This window comes from Giraffa tippelskirchi, chromosome 2 (assembly GCF_054371585.1).
Source record: "Giraffa tippelskirchi isolate mGirTip1 chromosome 2, T2T-mGirTip1v1.2.pri, whole genome shotgun sequence".
In the NCBI taxonomy this organism is placed as follows: domain Eukaryota; kingdom Metazoa; phylum Chordata; class Mammalia; order Artiodactyla; family Giraffidae; genus Giraffa; species Giraffa tippelskirchi.
In genome coordinates, this window is record NC_137276.1 from 128736772 (window position 1) to 128755138 (window position 18367).

Here is an 18367-nt window from a genome sequence, read left to right on the forward strand (position 1 = left end):
ATGTTGGGAATTAACATTTACATCTTACAAAGATGACTGTAGAAGCAGAAGGAAGGGAATGAATTAGAGGTTGAGGAGAACAAATCTGGGGTCAGAGAATGATAAATCGGTCGGAGCAGTGAAGCCCACGAGAAGTGATGGAATTTGAACTAAGGGAGTGGCGGAGCAGAGGAAAAGGAGAAAACACGTTCCTGTGATGCTAGGGAGGCCAATCTGACCACGTGATCATGACAGTTTGAAGTGTGGGAAGAGGCTGGAGTTAAGCATGACTCCCAGATCTCTGGCTTGGATGGATGATGGTGCCATTGAGCTGAAAGCAGGTTTGGGAGGAAAACAATTTCAGTTTGGACTTTATGGAACTTGCCATGCCCGAGGAACTGTTGCATGGACAAGAGCATGGGTTTGGAATGCAAGAGGCTTTCCCTGGAGAGGGGTTTGCGGTCATCATTGGGGCCTTCAGGGAGTCAATGAGGTTGCCCAGGAGGCGAGTGGGGTAGAGTAGAAGAGTGCAGGGGCGGAACCCCGGGACCACTCACCTACACTTACAGGGTGAGAGCAGGAGAGGGTGCAGTGTGTGGAATCAGTTTAATGAGGAAGTGGGTGACAGTGACAAATACCATGGAAGCCCAAGCAGGATAGGGCATGACCATTTGGTTTGTAACTGTAAACCACTGGTGTGTTGTAAAGAGCAGTTTCAATGCAGTGGGATGGTGAGATGGGCAGTAGCCAACTTGCAATGATTTGGCACTATGAATTCAAGGTAGAAATTGCAATAAAAAGCATAGCCTACTCTCGCAAGAAACTAGGCTGTAAAAGGAGAGACCATAAGGAGTGTTCAGCGACTGTGTCTTCGATTGTTGGGTTAATGCTTTCTAAAAGTTTCATGGCTAATGTGTTTTTCTACTTGTGGAGTGGAACTTTCTCAGACTCAACAATTCTTTAATTTGCTTAAAGTGGCACTTTTTGCTTTTTGTTCATGATTTAACACTATAAAAATGCCCAGCTAGAGCTTGCTGGAGGAATATGAGTTCCATCTTATCATGGGATTCTTGAGGCCATTACCTTTGAAGTTGTTTGGTACATTAACAAACAAATAAGCAGAAAACATCAACAAAACAAAAGGTTGAGAAATTGAAATACTAAGGAGATTGAGCTTGTTTACAAAAAAGTAAAAGACAATGAGAATACGCAACTTTATGAGCTTAGGTTATGCTTAATTGCAAACAACTTGATGAAAAATTTCCCTTCTTTATTGTCCTTGAAATACAGGCTAAAAAGTGAGAATGCTTGCAGGTATTGTGTGTCCTGGAATTGATTTGAATTGCAGTTGGTGAGTGTGAGAACAAATAAATCCCAAACGATTTGTGATTTAGTTTTATAGGCACACACTCATAAACTGGATTCAGGCAGTAATTCTGGAAAGCATACACAGGAGAATTATTTGCTGTATGTTCATTTACTCCACAAAGATTTAGTGAGTACCCATATGTTGAAATCTCTGCTAGATCCTGTAGGAGAGGAAATAAGGGGACTTAAATAATGCTGCTCATACTTGGTCGAAGGAAGATGTGGATGAGGGGGTCAGAGAAGAGAAAAAGCCTTCTTCTTTTTTTTTTTTTTTTAACATTTATTTTTTGTATTTATTTATTTGACTGCACGAGGTCTTAAGTTGCAGCATGTAGATCTAGTTCCCTAACCAGGAATCCAACCAGAGCCCCTTGCCTTGGGAGTACAGAGTCTTAGCCACTGGACCACCAGGGAAGTCCTGAGAAAGGGCCTTTTGATGGGTTATCAGGGGAGGCTTCTTGGAAGACGTGGCATTTGAACTGTATGCTGAGAGACAACTGTTCATTCATTCTCTTTGGCGTGTCTGTTTCATGTGATGCCCTTGACTACTCTCTTTCTTGAAACTGCCCTGGTTTGATTTTCCCACACTTGTTCCCTGTCAACCCTTTTTATGGGTCCTGTATCTCCTAGGTCCTCTGTTCTTTCTCTTCCCTTCTTCCTCAGAGATATAATTTCCATCTGCAGCTTGGAAGAGTTGCCTGAATAGATAACTCGAAACCCAGAGCTTGAGCCTAAACTCTCTCTGACCCTCCGTCCTACATCTCCAACTTGAGGCCTCACTAGCAGCTCACATTTCGGTTGTCTGAACTCTCCCTCACGATACACAGCCTTGTGCCTTCCCTCCTTTACTTCCTTCCTTTTGCTTTCCTATTGAGCGACTATTGAGTGTCCATATGTGCTCGGTGCTAGTTGATTATTCTTTTGATTCCTCAGGCTTGGAGTCTCAGAGTCAGTTTTTTTCTGTCCTCCTTACTACCTATGTCTCAATAATTTATTTCACTCTTCTTCATTCTTTCCAGTATGTTTTGAAATCTTTTTGGTTCTACTAAAAGATTTAGTTCTTCATGCCTGTTATCTGTATGCTTGGATCACTGCAGTGGCCTCGAAAATGGTGATCACCTTCCTCTACCTCCTCTTCATTGTCAGTGTCACCATTGCTTACTGAGTGTCCACCATGTTTGGAATGTTGCTCAGTTCAGTTCAGTTGCTCAGTCGTGTCTGACTCTTTGCGACCCCATGGACTGCAGGACACCAGGCTTCCCTGTTCATCACCAACTCCCAGAGCTTGCTCAAACTCATGTCCATTGAGTCAGTGATGCCATCCAACCATCTCATCCTCTGTCATCCCCTTCTCCTCCTAGAAATGTTGCTAGGGTACCATAGTCTATATGTTGAAAAATGGAGTAGGAGAGACAAAACACACCTGAATGATAAAGAAGTCCATCACCAACTCCAAGGCGCTAGGCCTAGAGGCTGAGTCAGCAGTGCAGTGAGATCGGAGGAAGTGGACCCCAAGATCTGGGGAGATGAGTATCTAGGCATGTGGAGAAGGTTTGAGGCAGGGTGTTGAGGGGTGGATGGTGGCCCTCTCATGAGAATGTGAGTGGTGGACACCCACGTGGTGTGGTATAAGACCTGTGAGTTGAAAAGTTCAGCTAGGCCTGGACTGTGATGGATGTAGTAGACCAGGATGAGATATCTGGTCTTTATTCTATAGAAGTAAGTTTGTAGGGAGGGAATGGACAGAAATAAGGAGAGTGTGATCTATGAAAAGTGTTCTTTTCACACCACCTGGAGGTGGTGTGTAGGCTGACTTTGAAGCCAGTTAGGAGATTTCACAGAAGTCTTCTGTAACATTTTGTTTCTTATCTCTAAACACAACGACTGCCAGATTAAGTTTCTCAATCGAAGTTTTGATCTGTGACCCTCCTGCTCAGATGCCCTTGGTGGGTCTCATGCCTTGAGGAGCAGTTCTTTTGCTGGCTTTGGGGTAGCCTTTGTAATCACACTTCAGCCGACCCTTCCAGCATTGTCTCTGCCTCCTACCCTTCAGTAACCAACCATTGTCCCTCACACAAATTTTCCATTCTCTCCAATGCTTGAGAAATTCTAACTGCAGTTTCACCCAGCTTTCAGCATACACATGACATCTTTCATGGCCCCTGAAGCCCCTGCCCCTTGACAAAGCTTCCCTCATACTTACACTGTGTTGTTTGCTTTTAATTAATCACCAACTGACACTACATTTTTCTGTAGCTGCTGAAGTTGTTAATTAGTGCTCACATTGTTTGTCTGGGTTTGTTTTTCCAACAGTCTGTAACCTCCTCAAGAGCTGGCACCGTGCTTGCCCCGTGTGGGTGGCTACAGCCATTACATTTGCACCCAGTACTGTCCCGTGCTGGTATTTCAAACATAATGATATTTGCTGACCTTTGATTTTGTTTTAACCTGTCCAAGCAGCCAGGCGGATTACACAAGATACTCAGAGCCCAGGGTGATAACACATTTGAGGACCCAAGCTTTCACCAGGGTGGTGGGCGTTGAATGGGTAGATTGAGGAAGAACTTTCGTTCCTTTTAGTCTCCTTGTCCCCTTGTGTTGATGGGTGTTTGCTAACCAAAGGGAAGTCAGGAATATCCCCTTGACTTTTGTTGGGCAGTGGGTTCCCAGCTCCCCTTTCAATGGGGCCTTTTCTCTAAAGGGGAATAGTCTACTTTGATTCTCGTATCTTGAGATAACCACCCTTGAAAACTAGGATATGATGACACTAGGTGAAACTTTCTTGATCCCAGTGATAGAGAAGTACCTTAAAAGTGGATGCTTATTCTTTGCTATTAGATAGGTCAAAAGATTCTGCAGAAGCAAAGTTAGCATTATATGGATCAGAGAAATAATTGTAAGCAAGTAAGTTAGCAAGGACTTAAGACTGGAAAACCTTGGCCAGGGGTATAAAGCACTTGGGCTTCCCTGGTGGCTCAGATGGTAAACAATCTGCCTGCAATGCAGGAGACCCAGGTTTGATCCTTGAATTAGGAAGATCCCCTGGAGAAGGGAATGGCTACTCCAGTATTCTTGCCTTGAGAATTTCAGGGACAAAGGAGCCTGGCTAGCTACAATCCATGGAGTTGCAAAGATTCGGACACGACTGAGTGACTAACATTTATTATTTACAAACTACTTGCTTTTTAGATAAAAGTGATGCATCCTGAAAATTGTAGATTAGTTTTCTTTCCATTTCCAGGATTGGCAGGCTGGTGGGCATTAGAAATAATGTCTAAGTGGGATATGGGATGGCTTTAAGCATTTACTGGGGAACCAACTCTCCAGGAATGTTAAACCTTGCTCATTTGTAATAGATGATAGTTGGGACTGTAGGTCAGCTGAGTGTTTCCTTTGTGTTTGTGAGAAGAAAGGGACAAAAAGTAATAACGTAAGCAAGACAACTGAGAGAATATTCAAAAGAGCAAACAGTTTTAAGTTCTCTCAGCTACTATAGAAGCACTTATTTATATAGAAACAGCTGACCTGCTAATTAGAAAACATCCTTGCCTATTCATTAAACTAATTATCTGAAAGAATTCTGCTAGGCAACACTTAGTCTAGTTCTAATTACTGTGTGCCCTTGAAAGCAATAAATGGCACTTTTAGAATAAAATTTTATAATTTAGACATGTATGTGGTCTACTCAGACATTCCCTGTAAATAGAGTCGGGGTAGTTACACTTTAGCTTTTATGAAAAAGGCTTATCCACCTCTTCATAGAGAGATTATAATGAATTATTAAATCATGTGCATGTTTAGACCTGAGAGCTCCTTGGAGATCATTATTGTTTAAATATAAGAGGTTTTTTTTTTTTTAAAGGTCTTTTCTGTTTTTGTATTACTTTTTTTTTTTTTTTTTAAGAAGATGAGCATCATCTTGTGATTTAAGACAGTGGTAGACCTTTTCTGTCATAAACTGAGACATTATGTTCACATATGAATAAGGTGGATCATCATTTCTGCAGCCACTTTACCCTGCAGAGCCTTTTCTGACCTTAACCAGAACACTGGTTAAGAAGCGTAGTAAAAGAGCACGTACTGTGTACTGGGGGTCCCCAAACTCTAGGATCTAATGCCTGATGCTCTGAGGTAGAGCTGATGTAATAATCATAGAAATAAAGTGCACAATAAATGCACTTGAATCACCCTGAAACCATCCCTTCCTACCCCTGCTCCATGGAAAAATTGTCTTCCATGAAACCAGTCCCTGGTGCCAAAAAGGTTGGGGACCGCTACAGTTGTCTTCAGATCACAGCAGTTAATGTAAACAGGTGAGCTGGTACAACGAAAACTCAGCCAGCTCTTCATGAGTATTTGGCTTGCGCCATCTGCTTCAATCTTAGGGCTGTGTTCCTCAGAGCCAGTGCCTGGGTTCAAAGCTGCCATCCAGCACTATGATTTGGGCGTTCTCCAGCTGGGTGACCTTGGGTAAGCTACTTTAAGCTCTGCGCTTCAGTTTCCTGATCTGTCCGAGGGGCTAACAATAGCTCCTGCCTCCAGGGACTGTTGGGAGGATTAAACGAGGTATTTCTTATAAAGTGCTCTTACGTATTAAGGGCTCCATCTATCCAGCCAGCCTTCCACTTCTTCATTCAGCCCCTGTTGTACTGTGTGCTGGGCCCTGCTGTGGAGGCTGTTGTTAGGGGACAGCTCTCAGATGAGGTCCCTGTCCTATTGGAGCCTCCATTCTAGGGGGAAGAGACCATGAATAAGGAAACGCACAAGTCGAGGTCCTAACAAGTGTTACAATAATGACAAGAAATCGGGAAATATGATGGAGATTGATTGGTTTAGGGGGAGAGAGGTCAGCGTTGGCTAGAGTGGCAGGAGTGGCTTTGGAGAAGGTGACGTGTGAGCTGAAATCTGAATGACGAGAGAGAAATGTCAGCTTCATTAAGAAAGTTTTCCTTTGTGGTGGTAGCTCTTTTCATATTCTTATTTTAAAATCACTTAGCATCAAAATTAAAATCCTTTCAGGACACCACTAGGAGACCTAGTGGGAGTCTCTCTCCCACTAGCTTGTGACTCTGTTCAGACGAGTGGTTGTCAACATCTTGGAGCTTGCTCCCTGAACTTCATCTTGGCAGGACCCAGACCGGCCCACCCCCGGGTCTCTGTCCCTTGGCTCCAGCTGGTTGCTCACCCACCTTATTGTGCCCCAGTTCCTGGAAGAGCCTGACTCTGTTCCCACCTGACAGAAAGTAGAGGACTGGGTTGAGACAGCTGCTCAGGCTCACCAGAGGCCTCCATATCTTGTAGGCCAGGCTGACCACTGTCAGGAGCTGGCAGTTGGCTGAGGACAGGAAACGGAGCGTGATGTAGAGGGAGCGCGAGACGTGGAAGGGCACGAAGCAGAGGGCGAAGAGGCCACACACCAGCAGGATGGTCCGGATGGACTTGGCCCGGGCCATGCCACCCACCCTCGTGAGAGTCTCCACTGGTGTGGCCAGGCTCCTGACCATCAGTGAGTAGCACACCAGGATGACCAAGGAGGGCAGGACAAAGCTAGACAACATCAGGACCATGCTATAGACAAAAAACTTGTCAAAGTGATCTGCACTGGTCGTGTCATAGCAGATCATCTGGCCGTCAATGTCGTCTGTGTGGGAGAAGATCAGGGTGGGCAGCAGTTGGACGACCACCAGAGTCCATGTGGCCGTGGCGCCCAGCAGGGCGTGCCGGCGGGTCCGGTAAGACAGTGAGCGCAGCGGGTGGCACACACCCAGGAAGCGGTGCACGGAGATGCAGGTCAGCAGCAGGACGCTGCTGTAGAGGTTGGCGTAGAACAGGAAGCGCACCAGCTTGCAGAGCAGCTCCCCGAAGGGCCAGGTGTCTTCCAGGGAGTAGGTGATGATGAGGAAGGGCAGTGTCGATATGTACAGCAGATCCGCCACCATCAGGTTCACCAGGTAGATGGTGGCACAGCTCCAGCGCTTGGTTTGGCGCCAGGAGAGCCACAGGACGACGCCATTCAGGGGCAGCCCCAGCACAAAGATGATGCTGTAGGTCAGGGAGAGGTAGATTCGCTTGTAGTCCTCTGAGAGATGGCAGGATCTTCCTTTCTCTGAGATGTTGGTGTCCAGCTGCTCCATCTCCCCGGGGGAACACAGCTCTTTCTGCTTGTCCTTCCCCTGGGAGGAGACAGAGTGGATAGCAGAGCATCACGGCCTCAGCTGAGTGTTAGTTTCTGCCTTGACTTGGCATTAACTCCTGAAGTCTGGTCAGTGTCCTTGTTTGAGAGAGACCAGTGCTAGTGAAAAAAAAATAAAGCTAACACCAAGGGCAAAGCAGTCTTTAAAGGAGGGCTTTTCAACTTACCAGGTCCACAGGGCCTCCCTTACCCTGACTTGTGTGCCTTGGCTCCAGGCTGGATTGATAGGAAGCTCGGATACACATGGTGGCAGGAAAAGGTGCTGCTGTCATTTAAACAGGGCACACCACCTCCAGCGCTGTGACTTGTTCTTTGGCTAGACTACTTTGCATAGACTTAGGAAACCTCCAAGAGGACCTCTTCCAGCCGAAGATTCTGGTGCATCCGTAGAGGGCTGTATTTCCTGCAACCTGGCCCTAACCCCACATACATGCCTTGGTGGGAGCAGAAAGTGATCCTTGAGGGTTAGGGAGGATTAGGGAAACCATGGGTTTTGCCTACACGCTCTGCGAGAGGATTTTGATTTGTATCTCTTTCAGGATTTATTAACTGCGTATTTGAATCCTGAGGCTGATTTGCTTGTTAAACACCTCAGCATCCTGGACATCCAAGAAAACACATCTGAGCTGTGAAGCCAGGTGCAGCTTCTTTCTTACCCTCGTCCCCGCTGACAAAGCAGATCCAACAGGCAGAGGCACAGAGCTGAGGCAGCTGTGTGTGGAGCCTGATACAATGGGAAATCAGCCAGCACAAGGCCCATAGGGGTGCCTGAGATGAAGCCTGAACTTGCCAAGAAGTTGATTTCTTGGAGTTCATCTTCAGAAAGATGAGTTAATACAGGGAAAGAGGGAAAAGTGTACGTAGGATAATTTGGGGGTAAACTGTAACATAAAGATCTTTACTCACAGCAGAAGGAACAGAGACCTCATGCATTCTATCAGTCAACAAGCACTTATGGAACATCTGTTGATCAGGCACTACGGAGAAAAGATGGATACAGCACTTGCTCTCCAGGCTCTGATAATCTGGTAGGGAAGACAAGCAGATACAGCTGATTTCATTGCAGTGTGGGAAATGGTCTGCAGGTGCTGCAAAAACCAACAGGGTGCTGAGGGAGTCGAGTGAAGACTTGGGTTGGCTGCCACGGGAGCTGCTTGGGAGAACCAAGAGGAGCTTGCTGGGAAAAAAGGGTGAAGGGCATTTGAGGAGTGGGGTTGGAGGCATAGCACACACAAGGAGACAGAGCTGAAGAGTCCTGGGATGGCGGGATGACCTGTGTGGGGGCTGAACTCCAAGGATGCGTTAAGGAGGATGGATGTGCGTAAGCAGGACAGTGATGGGTAAGGCAATGTGGGAGGAAGGCCCGGCAGCAGCCCAGAAGCAAGCCTGGAGCAGTCAGACTGTAAGGGGGCCCGTGCAGTGCCTGCAGGTGAGAGATGCTCAGGACCCCAGTGAGGCCATGTGGGTTGATGAGGAGAGAGGACTTGATCCCAGAGGCACTTCTGAGGCAGGAACGATGGGACCCATTGAACATGGGGCATGAGCCAGAGGAGGAGTTGAGGGTATACCTGAGGCTGGGGGTTGGGGGGTGGGTGAGGCCAGTTACTGAGCTGAAGCCTGAAGCTTGAAGGCTGGGACCGATGTTCTGAGGCAAGGGGCTTGTTGACTGACTTTAAGATCCGCCTGACTGGGAGAGCACAGCTTTTTGGCTGGGTGAGTATTCATAGAAAGAATGATATTTTCATTCATTTTGTCCCCTATCATCTTTCACGTGGAGGGCTGGCCAGTGCTTAGTTATTTTCAGCAAACCTGCCTTCCCAGCTCGGTGTGGGCTCTCAGGGGTATGCTGAGGCGTGGCACTGGCCTGGTTCAGTGCTGGCTCGGGCCCGCCAGTTCACACTGTGATTTCGTTTAGTCCTCTGAGCAACCTTGGGGATGAAGCACTAGATCTATTTTACTGTGAGGAAGCCTTGAGTCAGAGGAGACACCCCTGCAGGGCTAGCTAGGCCCTCCAGTGTGGAGGGCTTGCTTCTGAGGTGGGCTGTGGGTTTCTGCCCCCTCACCACTGCGGTAAGAAGCCCTCCAATCCCAGCTCGGCAGGGACTGTGAGTACAGTGTGAAGGAGCACGCCATCTTCTTTCTCCAAGCCACGGTCTCTGCAGCTGTAACCTGGTGAGGTTGTTGGGAGAATCAGCTGGAAGAAAGGCACACAGGGTGTCATAATGGGGTGACCCAACAGGTTCTGGTTCTGTTCCCACCTTTCCTTCTCCTCCTCCTAGAGACTACGGTGCTCTGACTGAGCTCTTTGGCTTATGTGGGAGGGTGAGTGGGTGAGTGTGGCATTACCACTTCATAACAGACAAGGTCACTTTTCTTCCTGGCTATGGCCTTCTGATGGGTCTTTGTGACCCCGTGGACTTTAACCCACCAGGCTCCTCTGTGCATAGGGATTCTCCACGCAAGAATACTGGAGTGGGTTGCTATGTCCTCCGCAAGGGGATCTTCCCAACCCAGGGATCGAACCCATGTCTCTTATGTCTACCTGCATTGGCAGGTGGGGTCTTTACCACCAGCACCACCTGAGAAGACCTTACTCAGTCTGGAGGGACAGCTGTTTAAGTGACAGGTTGACCATCCTTTTTTAATTTTTTAAATGTTTAAAAGCAGAGACATTACTTTGCCAACAAAAGTCCATCTAGTCAAGGCTATGGTTTTTCCAGTGGTCATGTATGGATGTGAGAGTTGGACGGTGAAGAAGGCTGAGCGCCGCAGAATTGATGCTTTTGAACGGTGGTGTTGGAGAAGACTCTTGAGAGTCCCTTGGACTGCAAGGAGATCCAATCAATCCATCCTAAAAGAGATCAATCCTGGGTGTTCATTGGAAGGTCTGATGTTGAAGCTGAAACTCCAATACTTTGGCCAGCTCATGCTAAGGGTTGACTCATTGGAAAAGACCCTAATGCTGGGTAGGATTGGGGGCGGGAGGAGAAGGGGACGACAGAGGATGAGATGGTTGGATGGCATCACCGACTCGATGAACATGGGTTTGGGTAGACTCCGGGAGTTGGTGATGGACAGAGAGGCCTGGCGTGCTGCAATTCATGGGGTCGCAGAGAGTCGGACACGACTGAGCGACTGAACTGAACTGAACTGAACTGACCATCCTTAGTCAAGGCATCAGGTAAGAGAGCTACACAATGTTTGAACCAGTGCATCATTGAGGCTGCTATCACGGAGAAAGGAAGGAGCAAAACGCAGACTATAATGGGTTAATTCACTCGCCAAAATCTGGGACGATGTTGAGCACCTCATTCTTGAAGCCGCTTTTCTAGCCTCTGCAATCCCCTGACTTTTCTCCTGTCTCTCTAGAACTCCTAGCTTCCTCCGTTCATTGGGAAGCAGTGTTGAAGGGCTATGTAGCTGTTCACAGCAAAAGCGGAAAGACCTAGAATGGAAGAGAAGCAGCCTGGGGTTTTATAGGAGAAGAGAATTTGGGGGACCGTTTTCACGATGAATGAAATTCTCAGAAGAGACATCCTCACTTCTAGAAAGTGAGTGTGTCATGCGTTTTCTCCTCTTTGTTGCCATTTCTTCAAGGCCTTTCAACAAGACTGATATGATTAGGGTTGGAATTTTTTTCACTGTTGGACTCAGTGGGGATAAGGGCCTTGAGGAAATAATGAAGTGATAATCCTGAATGGGTTAGATGGGTCCAAGGGCTTCAGCCTAAAGTTCTTCCCATTGTGAGTCTCCAAGAGCCTGGGCCTGTTTCTGGCTCCCTGCTAAACAGGAGCCTTGGGTAATCATCCATGGAGCAATGACCTCTGAGTACCATGATGGATATCTTTCCACGGGAATCAGTCAGTTAGTTCAGTTGCTCAGTTGTGTCTGACTCTTTGTGACCCCATTGACTGCAGCACACCAGGCTTCCCTGTCCATCACTAACTCCCAGAGCTTGCTCAAACTTATGTGCATCAAGTCAGTGATGCCATCCAATCATCTTATCCTCTGTTGTCCCCTTCTCCTCCTGCCTTCAATCTTTCCCAGCATCAGGTCTTTTCCAATGAATCATTTCTTCGCATCAGGTGGCCAAAGTATTGGAGTTTCAGCTTCAGCAACAGTCTTTCCAATGAATATTCAGGACTGATTTCCTTTAGGATGGACTGGTTGGATCTCCTTGCAGTCCAAGGGACTCTCAAGAGTCTTCTCCAACACCACAGTTCAAAAGCATCAATTCTTCAGTGCTCAGCTTTCTTTATAGTCCAACTCTCACATCCATACATGACTACTGAAAAACCATAACTTTGACTAGATGGACCTTTGTTGGCAAAGTAATGTCTCTGCTTTTTAAAATGCTGTCTATGTTGGTCATAGCTTTTCTTCCAAGGAGCAAGCATCTTTTAATTTCATGGCTGCAGTCACCATCTTCAGTAATTTTGGAGCCAAAAAAATAAAGTCTGTCATTGTTTCCATTGTCTCCCCATCTATTTGCTATGAAGTGATGGGACCAGGTGCCATGATCTTAGTTTTCTGAATGTTGAGCTTTAAGCCAACTTTTTCACTCTCCTCTTTCACTTTCATCAAGAGGCTCTTTAGTTCTTCTTCTTCCATGGGAATAGGGAAGTCTTTATCATTTTCATGGTTTTAAATAGTTACCACTACCCAGAGAAATGACTCAGCCAAGATGAAGAAAGGGCTCTTCTTTCTCCTTTGACAAGTATCTGTAAGATACATATTTCAAGAGTTCAGAAAAGGGAAAAGTTATGAATAAATTTAAATAACAAGAAAATATTACTGCTTTCAGTTGTGGAGGAGTGGCTGTTGAAATGAGAAAATAAGATCTCCCTTAAAAAAGATTTTGGGCCAAAGAAGTGGACATTTCTTATTTCCATTTTTGAATGCCACTCTTGTATTCTACATGTGTTTAACCTATAAATTGATTTTAATATTTTACCTATATCTAGGGACCTTTCTTAGAGAAATGGAGCTACTTAATGGAGTCTTTTAAATGCTTTCAGACAGTAAATTTGTTTTTACAAGTTATTCTGAAAAACTATTGATAAATAGATGCGTTTCTTTAGAATTTTTATTTTTAATACAATTTTTAAAGGTTACGCTCCATTAAAAGTTATTACAAAATACTGGCTGTGTTCCCTGTGTTGTAGAGTAAATCCTTGAGCCTGTCTTACACCCAGTAGTTTGTCCCTCCCACTCTCCACCCCTATGATGCCCCTTCCACAGTGGTGTGCAAAACAGTATGGAGGTTTGGGAACTTCCCTGGTGGCCCAGTGGTTAAGACTCTGTGCTTCCACTGAAGGGGGTGGTGGTTTGATCCCTGGTTGGGGAACTAAGATGCCACATGCTGCATGGTGCAACCAAAAAGAGCTAATGTAATGTATACATTACTTAATTTATAAAGATTTCTTAATTTATAAAGATGAATTAGAAATTTATATTTTTCATATTCACAACATAATTTGTCTTTCAATAAGGTTTTAATGGGGCCCCATGGTACATTTAATTAAGTGGTGGATTACAGGAGTTAGTAGTTTACTTTGAATTACTTTTCCTGTGTTTCAAATCCACTGGATAGTTTGGTGTTATTTGGCCAATGAACCACTAGGTGGCAATGAAGACTGACAGACAGTTTATAATTTTTTCCCTCCAAACGAAAGCAGGAATTGGGGTTGGTTTTAGGTCCAGGCCTAGTAGTTGTGAATGGATATAATTCATTGAGGACATACAGAAAATCCCACCAACTAAACCACCTCCTACTGGTCTTTTATGTAAAGTTACTATGTTCAGTTCAGTTCAGTCGCTCAGTCGTGTCCGACTCTTTGCAACCCCATGAATTGCAGCACGCCAGGCCTTCCTGTCCATCACCAACTCACGGAATTGACCCAAACCCATGTCCATCGAGTCGGTGATGCCATCCAGCCATCTCATCCTCTGTCGTCCCCTTCTCCTCCTGCCCTCAAACCTTCCCAGCATTAGGGTCTTTTCCAATGAGTCAACTCTTCGCATGAGGTGGCCAAAGTATTAGAGTTTCAGCTTCAACATCATTCCTTCCAATGAATACCCAGGACTGATCTCCTTTAGGATGGGCTGGTTGGATCTCCTTGCAGTCCAAGGGACTCTCAAGAGTCTTCTCCAACACCACAGTTCAAAAGCATCAATTCTTCGGCACTCAGCTTTTTTCACCGTCCAACTCACACATCCATACATGACTACTGGAAAAACCACAGCCTTCACTAGACGGACCTTTGTTGGCAGAGTAATGTCTCTGCTTTTAAATATGCTATCTAGGTTGGTCATAACCTTCCTTCCAAGGAGTAAGCGTCTTTTAATTTCATGGCTGCAATCACCATCAGCAGTGATTTTAGAGCCCCCCAAAATAAAGTTTGACACTGTTTCCACTGTTTCTCCATCTATTTCCCATGAAGTGATGGGACCAGATGCCATTATCTTAGTTTGCTCAACGTTGAGCTTTAAGCCAACTTTTTCACTCTCCTCTTTCACTTTCATCAAGAGGCTCTTTAGTTCTCCTTCACTTTCTGCCATAAGGGTCGTGTCATCTGCATATCTGTGGTTATTGATATTTCCCCCAGCAATCTTGATTCCAGCTTGTGTTTCTTCCAGCCCAGCGTTTCTCATGATGTACTCTGCATATAAGTTAAATAAGCAGGGTGACAGTATACACCCTTGACGTACTCCTTTTCCTATTTGGAACCAGTCTGTTGTCCCATGTCCAGTTCTAACTGTTGCTTCCTGACCTGCATACAGGTTTCTCAAGACACAGGTTCAGATGGTCTGGTATTCCCATCTCTTTCAGAATTTTCCACAGTTTATTGTGATCCACATAGTCAAAGGCTTTGGCATAGTCAATAAAGCAGAAATAGATGTTTTTCTGGAACTCTCTTGCTTTTTCGATGATCCAGCGGATATTGGCAATTTGATCTCTGGTTCCTCTGCCTTTTCTAAAACCAGCTTGAACATCTGGAAGTTCATGGTTCATGTATTGTTGAAGCCTGGCTTGGAGAATTTTGAGCACTACTTTACTAGCATGTGAGATGAGTGCAATTGTGCGGTAGTTTGAGCGTTCTTGGCATTGCCTTTCTTTGGGATTGGAACGAAAACTGACCTTTTCCAGTCCTGTGGCCACTGCGGAGTTTTCCAAATTTGCTGGCATATCGAGTGCAGCACTTTTACAGCATCACCTTTCAGGATTTGAAATAGCTCAACTGGAATTCCATCACCTCCACTAGCTTTGTTCGTAGTGATGCTTTCTAAGGCCCACTTGACTTCACATTCCAGGATGTCTGGCTCTAGGTGAGTGATCACACCATCGTGATTATCTGGGTTGTGAAGATCTTTTTTGTACAGGTTCCCACAATAAAATGGTGTTGCAATCAGCTGAAAGCAGCCTTGCTGAGACTGATTTAAAAGATCTTGTGAGATAGGAATGGCCGGAATTATTTCCCTCATGTTCAGTTCGGTTCAGTTCTGTCACTTAGTTATGTCTGACTCTTTGCAACCCCATGGAGTGCAACACATCAGGCTTCCCTGTCCATCACTAACTCCAGGAGCTTTCTCAAACTTATGTCCATCAAGTCAGTGATGCCATCCAACCATCTCATCCTCTGTTGTCCCCTTCTCCTCCTGCCTTCAGTCTTTCTCAGCATCAGGGTCTTTTCTATTGAGTCAGTTCTTCACCATCTGCAGTGATTTTGGAGCCCAAGAAAATAAAGTCTGTCACTGTTTCCATTGTTTCCCCATCTATTTACCATGAAGTGATGAGACCGGATGCCATGATCTTAGTTTTTTGAATGTTGAATTTCCACCATTTTACAGCTGAGCAAAGTGAGGTTCAATGGAAGTCCTATCTGTGATGTTTTGGGGAAAGCCTGGGCTTCCTTTACAAAGCAGAGACAGCAAATTCCCAGGTTTCCAGAGGATTTCTTTCTTTCTTTTTTTTTTAGCTACCTTCCCCCATCTTACCTGGCTAATCACATAACAAAGAAAGAAGGGAAATAGAAAAGCAGGTCATCCCTGAAGTCACTAGAGGTAGTGCCTTTGTTATAGATGACAGAGTATGTTACTCACTCAGTCAGGTCTGACTCTGTGCGACCCCATGGACTGTAGCCCACCAAGCTCCTCTGTCCATGGAATGCTCCAGGCAAGAATACTGGAATGAGTTGCCATTTCCTTCTCTAGGGGATCTTCTCGACCCAGGGATTGAACCCAGGTCTCCTGCATTGCAGAACCCTAGCTCAAAAAACATGATCTGGAGATAATGGTAAAGAGAGAGAGGACAGATTTGAGTTTTAGAAAACTGTCAAGGGACTTCCCTGGTAGTCCAGTGGTTAAGACTTCACCTTCCAATGCAGGTGTTACAGGTTTGATCCCTGGTCGGGGAGCTATGATCCTACATGCCTCATGGCCAAAAAACCAAAACATAAAATGGAAATAATATTGTGACAAATTCAATAAAGACTTAAAAAAATGGTCCACATCAAAGAAGAAAAAAATCTTGAAAAAATAAAACTCAAGAATGAGACCTACATAGCAACCTAGTTTTAAACTATACCTTGAGTCTTAAGATAAAAGGTGCTGATTAGCCTTTTAATAATTTTGTATTACGTTTTTGCAGTGTGGGCTTATGCCTGCTGTGTACCTAGATCGCTTTTCCATGTGTGAATTGTCCCCAAACATAAGAATGCAAGGGCTTTTATTTTTTCACAAGGAAAAGCAAATTGGATCCTTTAAATAATTTAGAAGAATATCTAGAGACTGTGAGTACTTAATTTCAATAATTAATTTATAGAGCAGCTTGCACATTTTTGTTTTCTGTTGACAAGGATCTGACAAAATTGGCAGCTTCAAATTAGTGTAAACACAAGGAGTGATTGGGAAGCATTGCTCTGACATTGTATTGTCACAACAGAGAAGGTGGCTGCTCTGAAACTGATGTTACTGTCTGGAAAAACAATCACTACTGAAGAAGTAATCCTTTTACTTCACCTATACAAATGTGTTATACGCCCCCCCCGCCCCCCCACCCCCGCCACAGTGACTTTGAAATCAGATTTTTTTTTTTACGTTAATGGTGTAGTGAAAATAGCTATAAAGTCCTGTGGCTCTGGAAGTCCACCATTTCCTCTGGAGTCATGACCCTGAAAGGAGATCTTTAGGAAACTTTTTCCTTGTCCTTTCATCTGGCATCAAAGATCTTTAAACGCATCAGGACTGAGTCTTTGCCTGTGTGCTGTGTGCAGAAATGTAGAAAGCTGCTTTGGTTTGGGGCAAGAGAGGAGATCAGTGGCAGAGCCTGGGGCTCAAGAATTAGTGGTAAAGTTGCCCAAGGCATCGGCAGAGTAGACGGCTTGTATCTCTGGACCCTGCCTTCATTCATTCTTACCCTCAGGCATCAGGCTCCTCTTACAGCTTCCCTAAAAGGCCATTTACAGCACTAACACGCTGATGGGTGTGGGGTCCACTGTCAGAGCCTTTCCTGTTGCTAGGGTGTTGCTAGGGTGGGGTGAGGGGGTGGAGGGAGGAATCCACAATGGCTCTGGACTCTCAGCATAAGAGAGGAGAAGGAGGATGATATGGTGCCATCGTATGCGGGAGAACAATTCCAGGGAACAGGGGTGAGGGGCAAGGGGAGTGACCTGGTGAAGGAAGGACCTGCCTTCATCTACTCTTACCCTCTGGCGTAAGACTTTCTCACTGAACCCTATTTTTTTTTTTTTTTGCCCTATGAGGTGTTCTCCTCCTTCCCCACATGCTCTGTGCTGCTTCTATGTGGGAGAGGGGCTCCTGCTGCATCTGGACCCGCTTCTTTTTTTTTTTTTTTTTTAATAAATTTATTTACTTTAGTTGGGGGCTAATTAGTTTACAGTATTGTAGTAGTTTTTGCCATACATTGACATGAATCAGCCATGGCTGTACATGTGTTCCCCATCCTGGACCCCCCTCCCACCTCCCTCCCCATCCCATCCCTCTGGGCCATCCCATTGCCCCAGCCCTGAACATTTGTCTCATGCATCAAACATGGAATGGTGTTCTGTTTCACATATGATAATATACATGTTTCAATGCTATTCTCCCAGAACGTCCCACCCTCACCTTCTCCCTCAGAGTCCATAAGACTGTTCTATGCATCTGTGTCTCTTATTCTGTCTCGTATATAGGGTTATCATTACCATTTTTCAAATTCCATATATATGCATTAGTATACTGTATTGGTGTTTTTCTTTCTGGCTTACTTCACTCTGTATTATGGGCTCCAGTTTCATCCATCTCAATAGAACTGATTCAAATGTATTTTTTTTAATGGCTGAGTAATATTCCATTGTGTATATGTACCACAGCTTCCTATCCATTCGTCTGCTGATGGACATCTAGGTTGCTTCCATGTCCTGGCTATTGTAAACAGTGCTGCGATGAACATTGGGGTACACGCATCTCTTTCAATTCTGGTTTCCTCGGTGTGTATGCCCAGCAGTGGGATTGCTGGGTCTCATGGCAGTTCTATTCCCAGTTTTTTAAGGAATCTCCACACTGTTCTCCATAGTGGCTGTACTAGTTTGCATTCCCACCAACAGTGTAAGAGGGTTCCCTTTTCTCCACACCCTCTCCAGCATTTATTGCTTGTAGACTTTTGGATAGCAGCCATTCTGACTGGTGTGAAATGGTACCTCATTGTGGTTTTGATTTGCATTTCTCTAATAATGAGTGATGTTGAGCATCTTTTCATGTGTTTGTTAGCCATCTGTATGTCTTCTTTGGAGAAATGTCTGTTTAGTTCTTTGGCCCATTTTTTGA

The 18367-nt window shown here is 45.2% G+C and overlaps 1 protein-coding gene across 1 annotated transcript; it reads right to left on the reverse strand.

The window, feature by feature from the left end:
• Positions 1–6281: 6281 nt before the first annotated feature.
• On the reverse strand, positions 6282–9726 carry LOC145538518 (P2Y purinoceptor 3-like). Its single transcript, XM_081570700.1, has 3 exons — positions 9604–9726; positions 8447–8565; positions 6282–7520 (listed from the first exon to the last, which is right to left on the reverse strand). Exons 1-3 carry the CDS (start codon positions 9671–9673, stop codon positions 6465–6467), a joined length of 1245 nt encoding a protein of 414 aa, XP_081426826.1. The 5' UTR covers positions 9674–9726; the 3' UTR covers positions 6282–6464.
• Between the last annotated feature and the right edge of the window lie 8641 nt (positions 9727–18367).

What these genes read in the sequence shown, in the direction of transcription:
- LOC145538518 (XM_081570700.1), bottom strand. Translation starts at nt 9,673, where the DNA reads ATGGCGTGCTCCTTCACACTGTACTCACAGTCCCTGCCGAGCTGGGAT. An exon ending in GAGGGCTTCTTACCGCAGTG is followed by an intron (nt 8,566 to 9,603) that starts GTGAGGGGGCAG and finishes CTTCCCTACCAG; the next exon opens with ATTATCAGAGCCTGGAGAGC. An exon ending in AGGTCTCTGTTCCTTCTGCT is followed by an intron (nt 7,521 to 8,446) that starts GTGAGTAAAGAT and finishes GTCTCCTCCCAG; the next exon opens with GGGAAGGACAAGCAGAAAGA.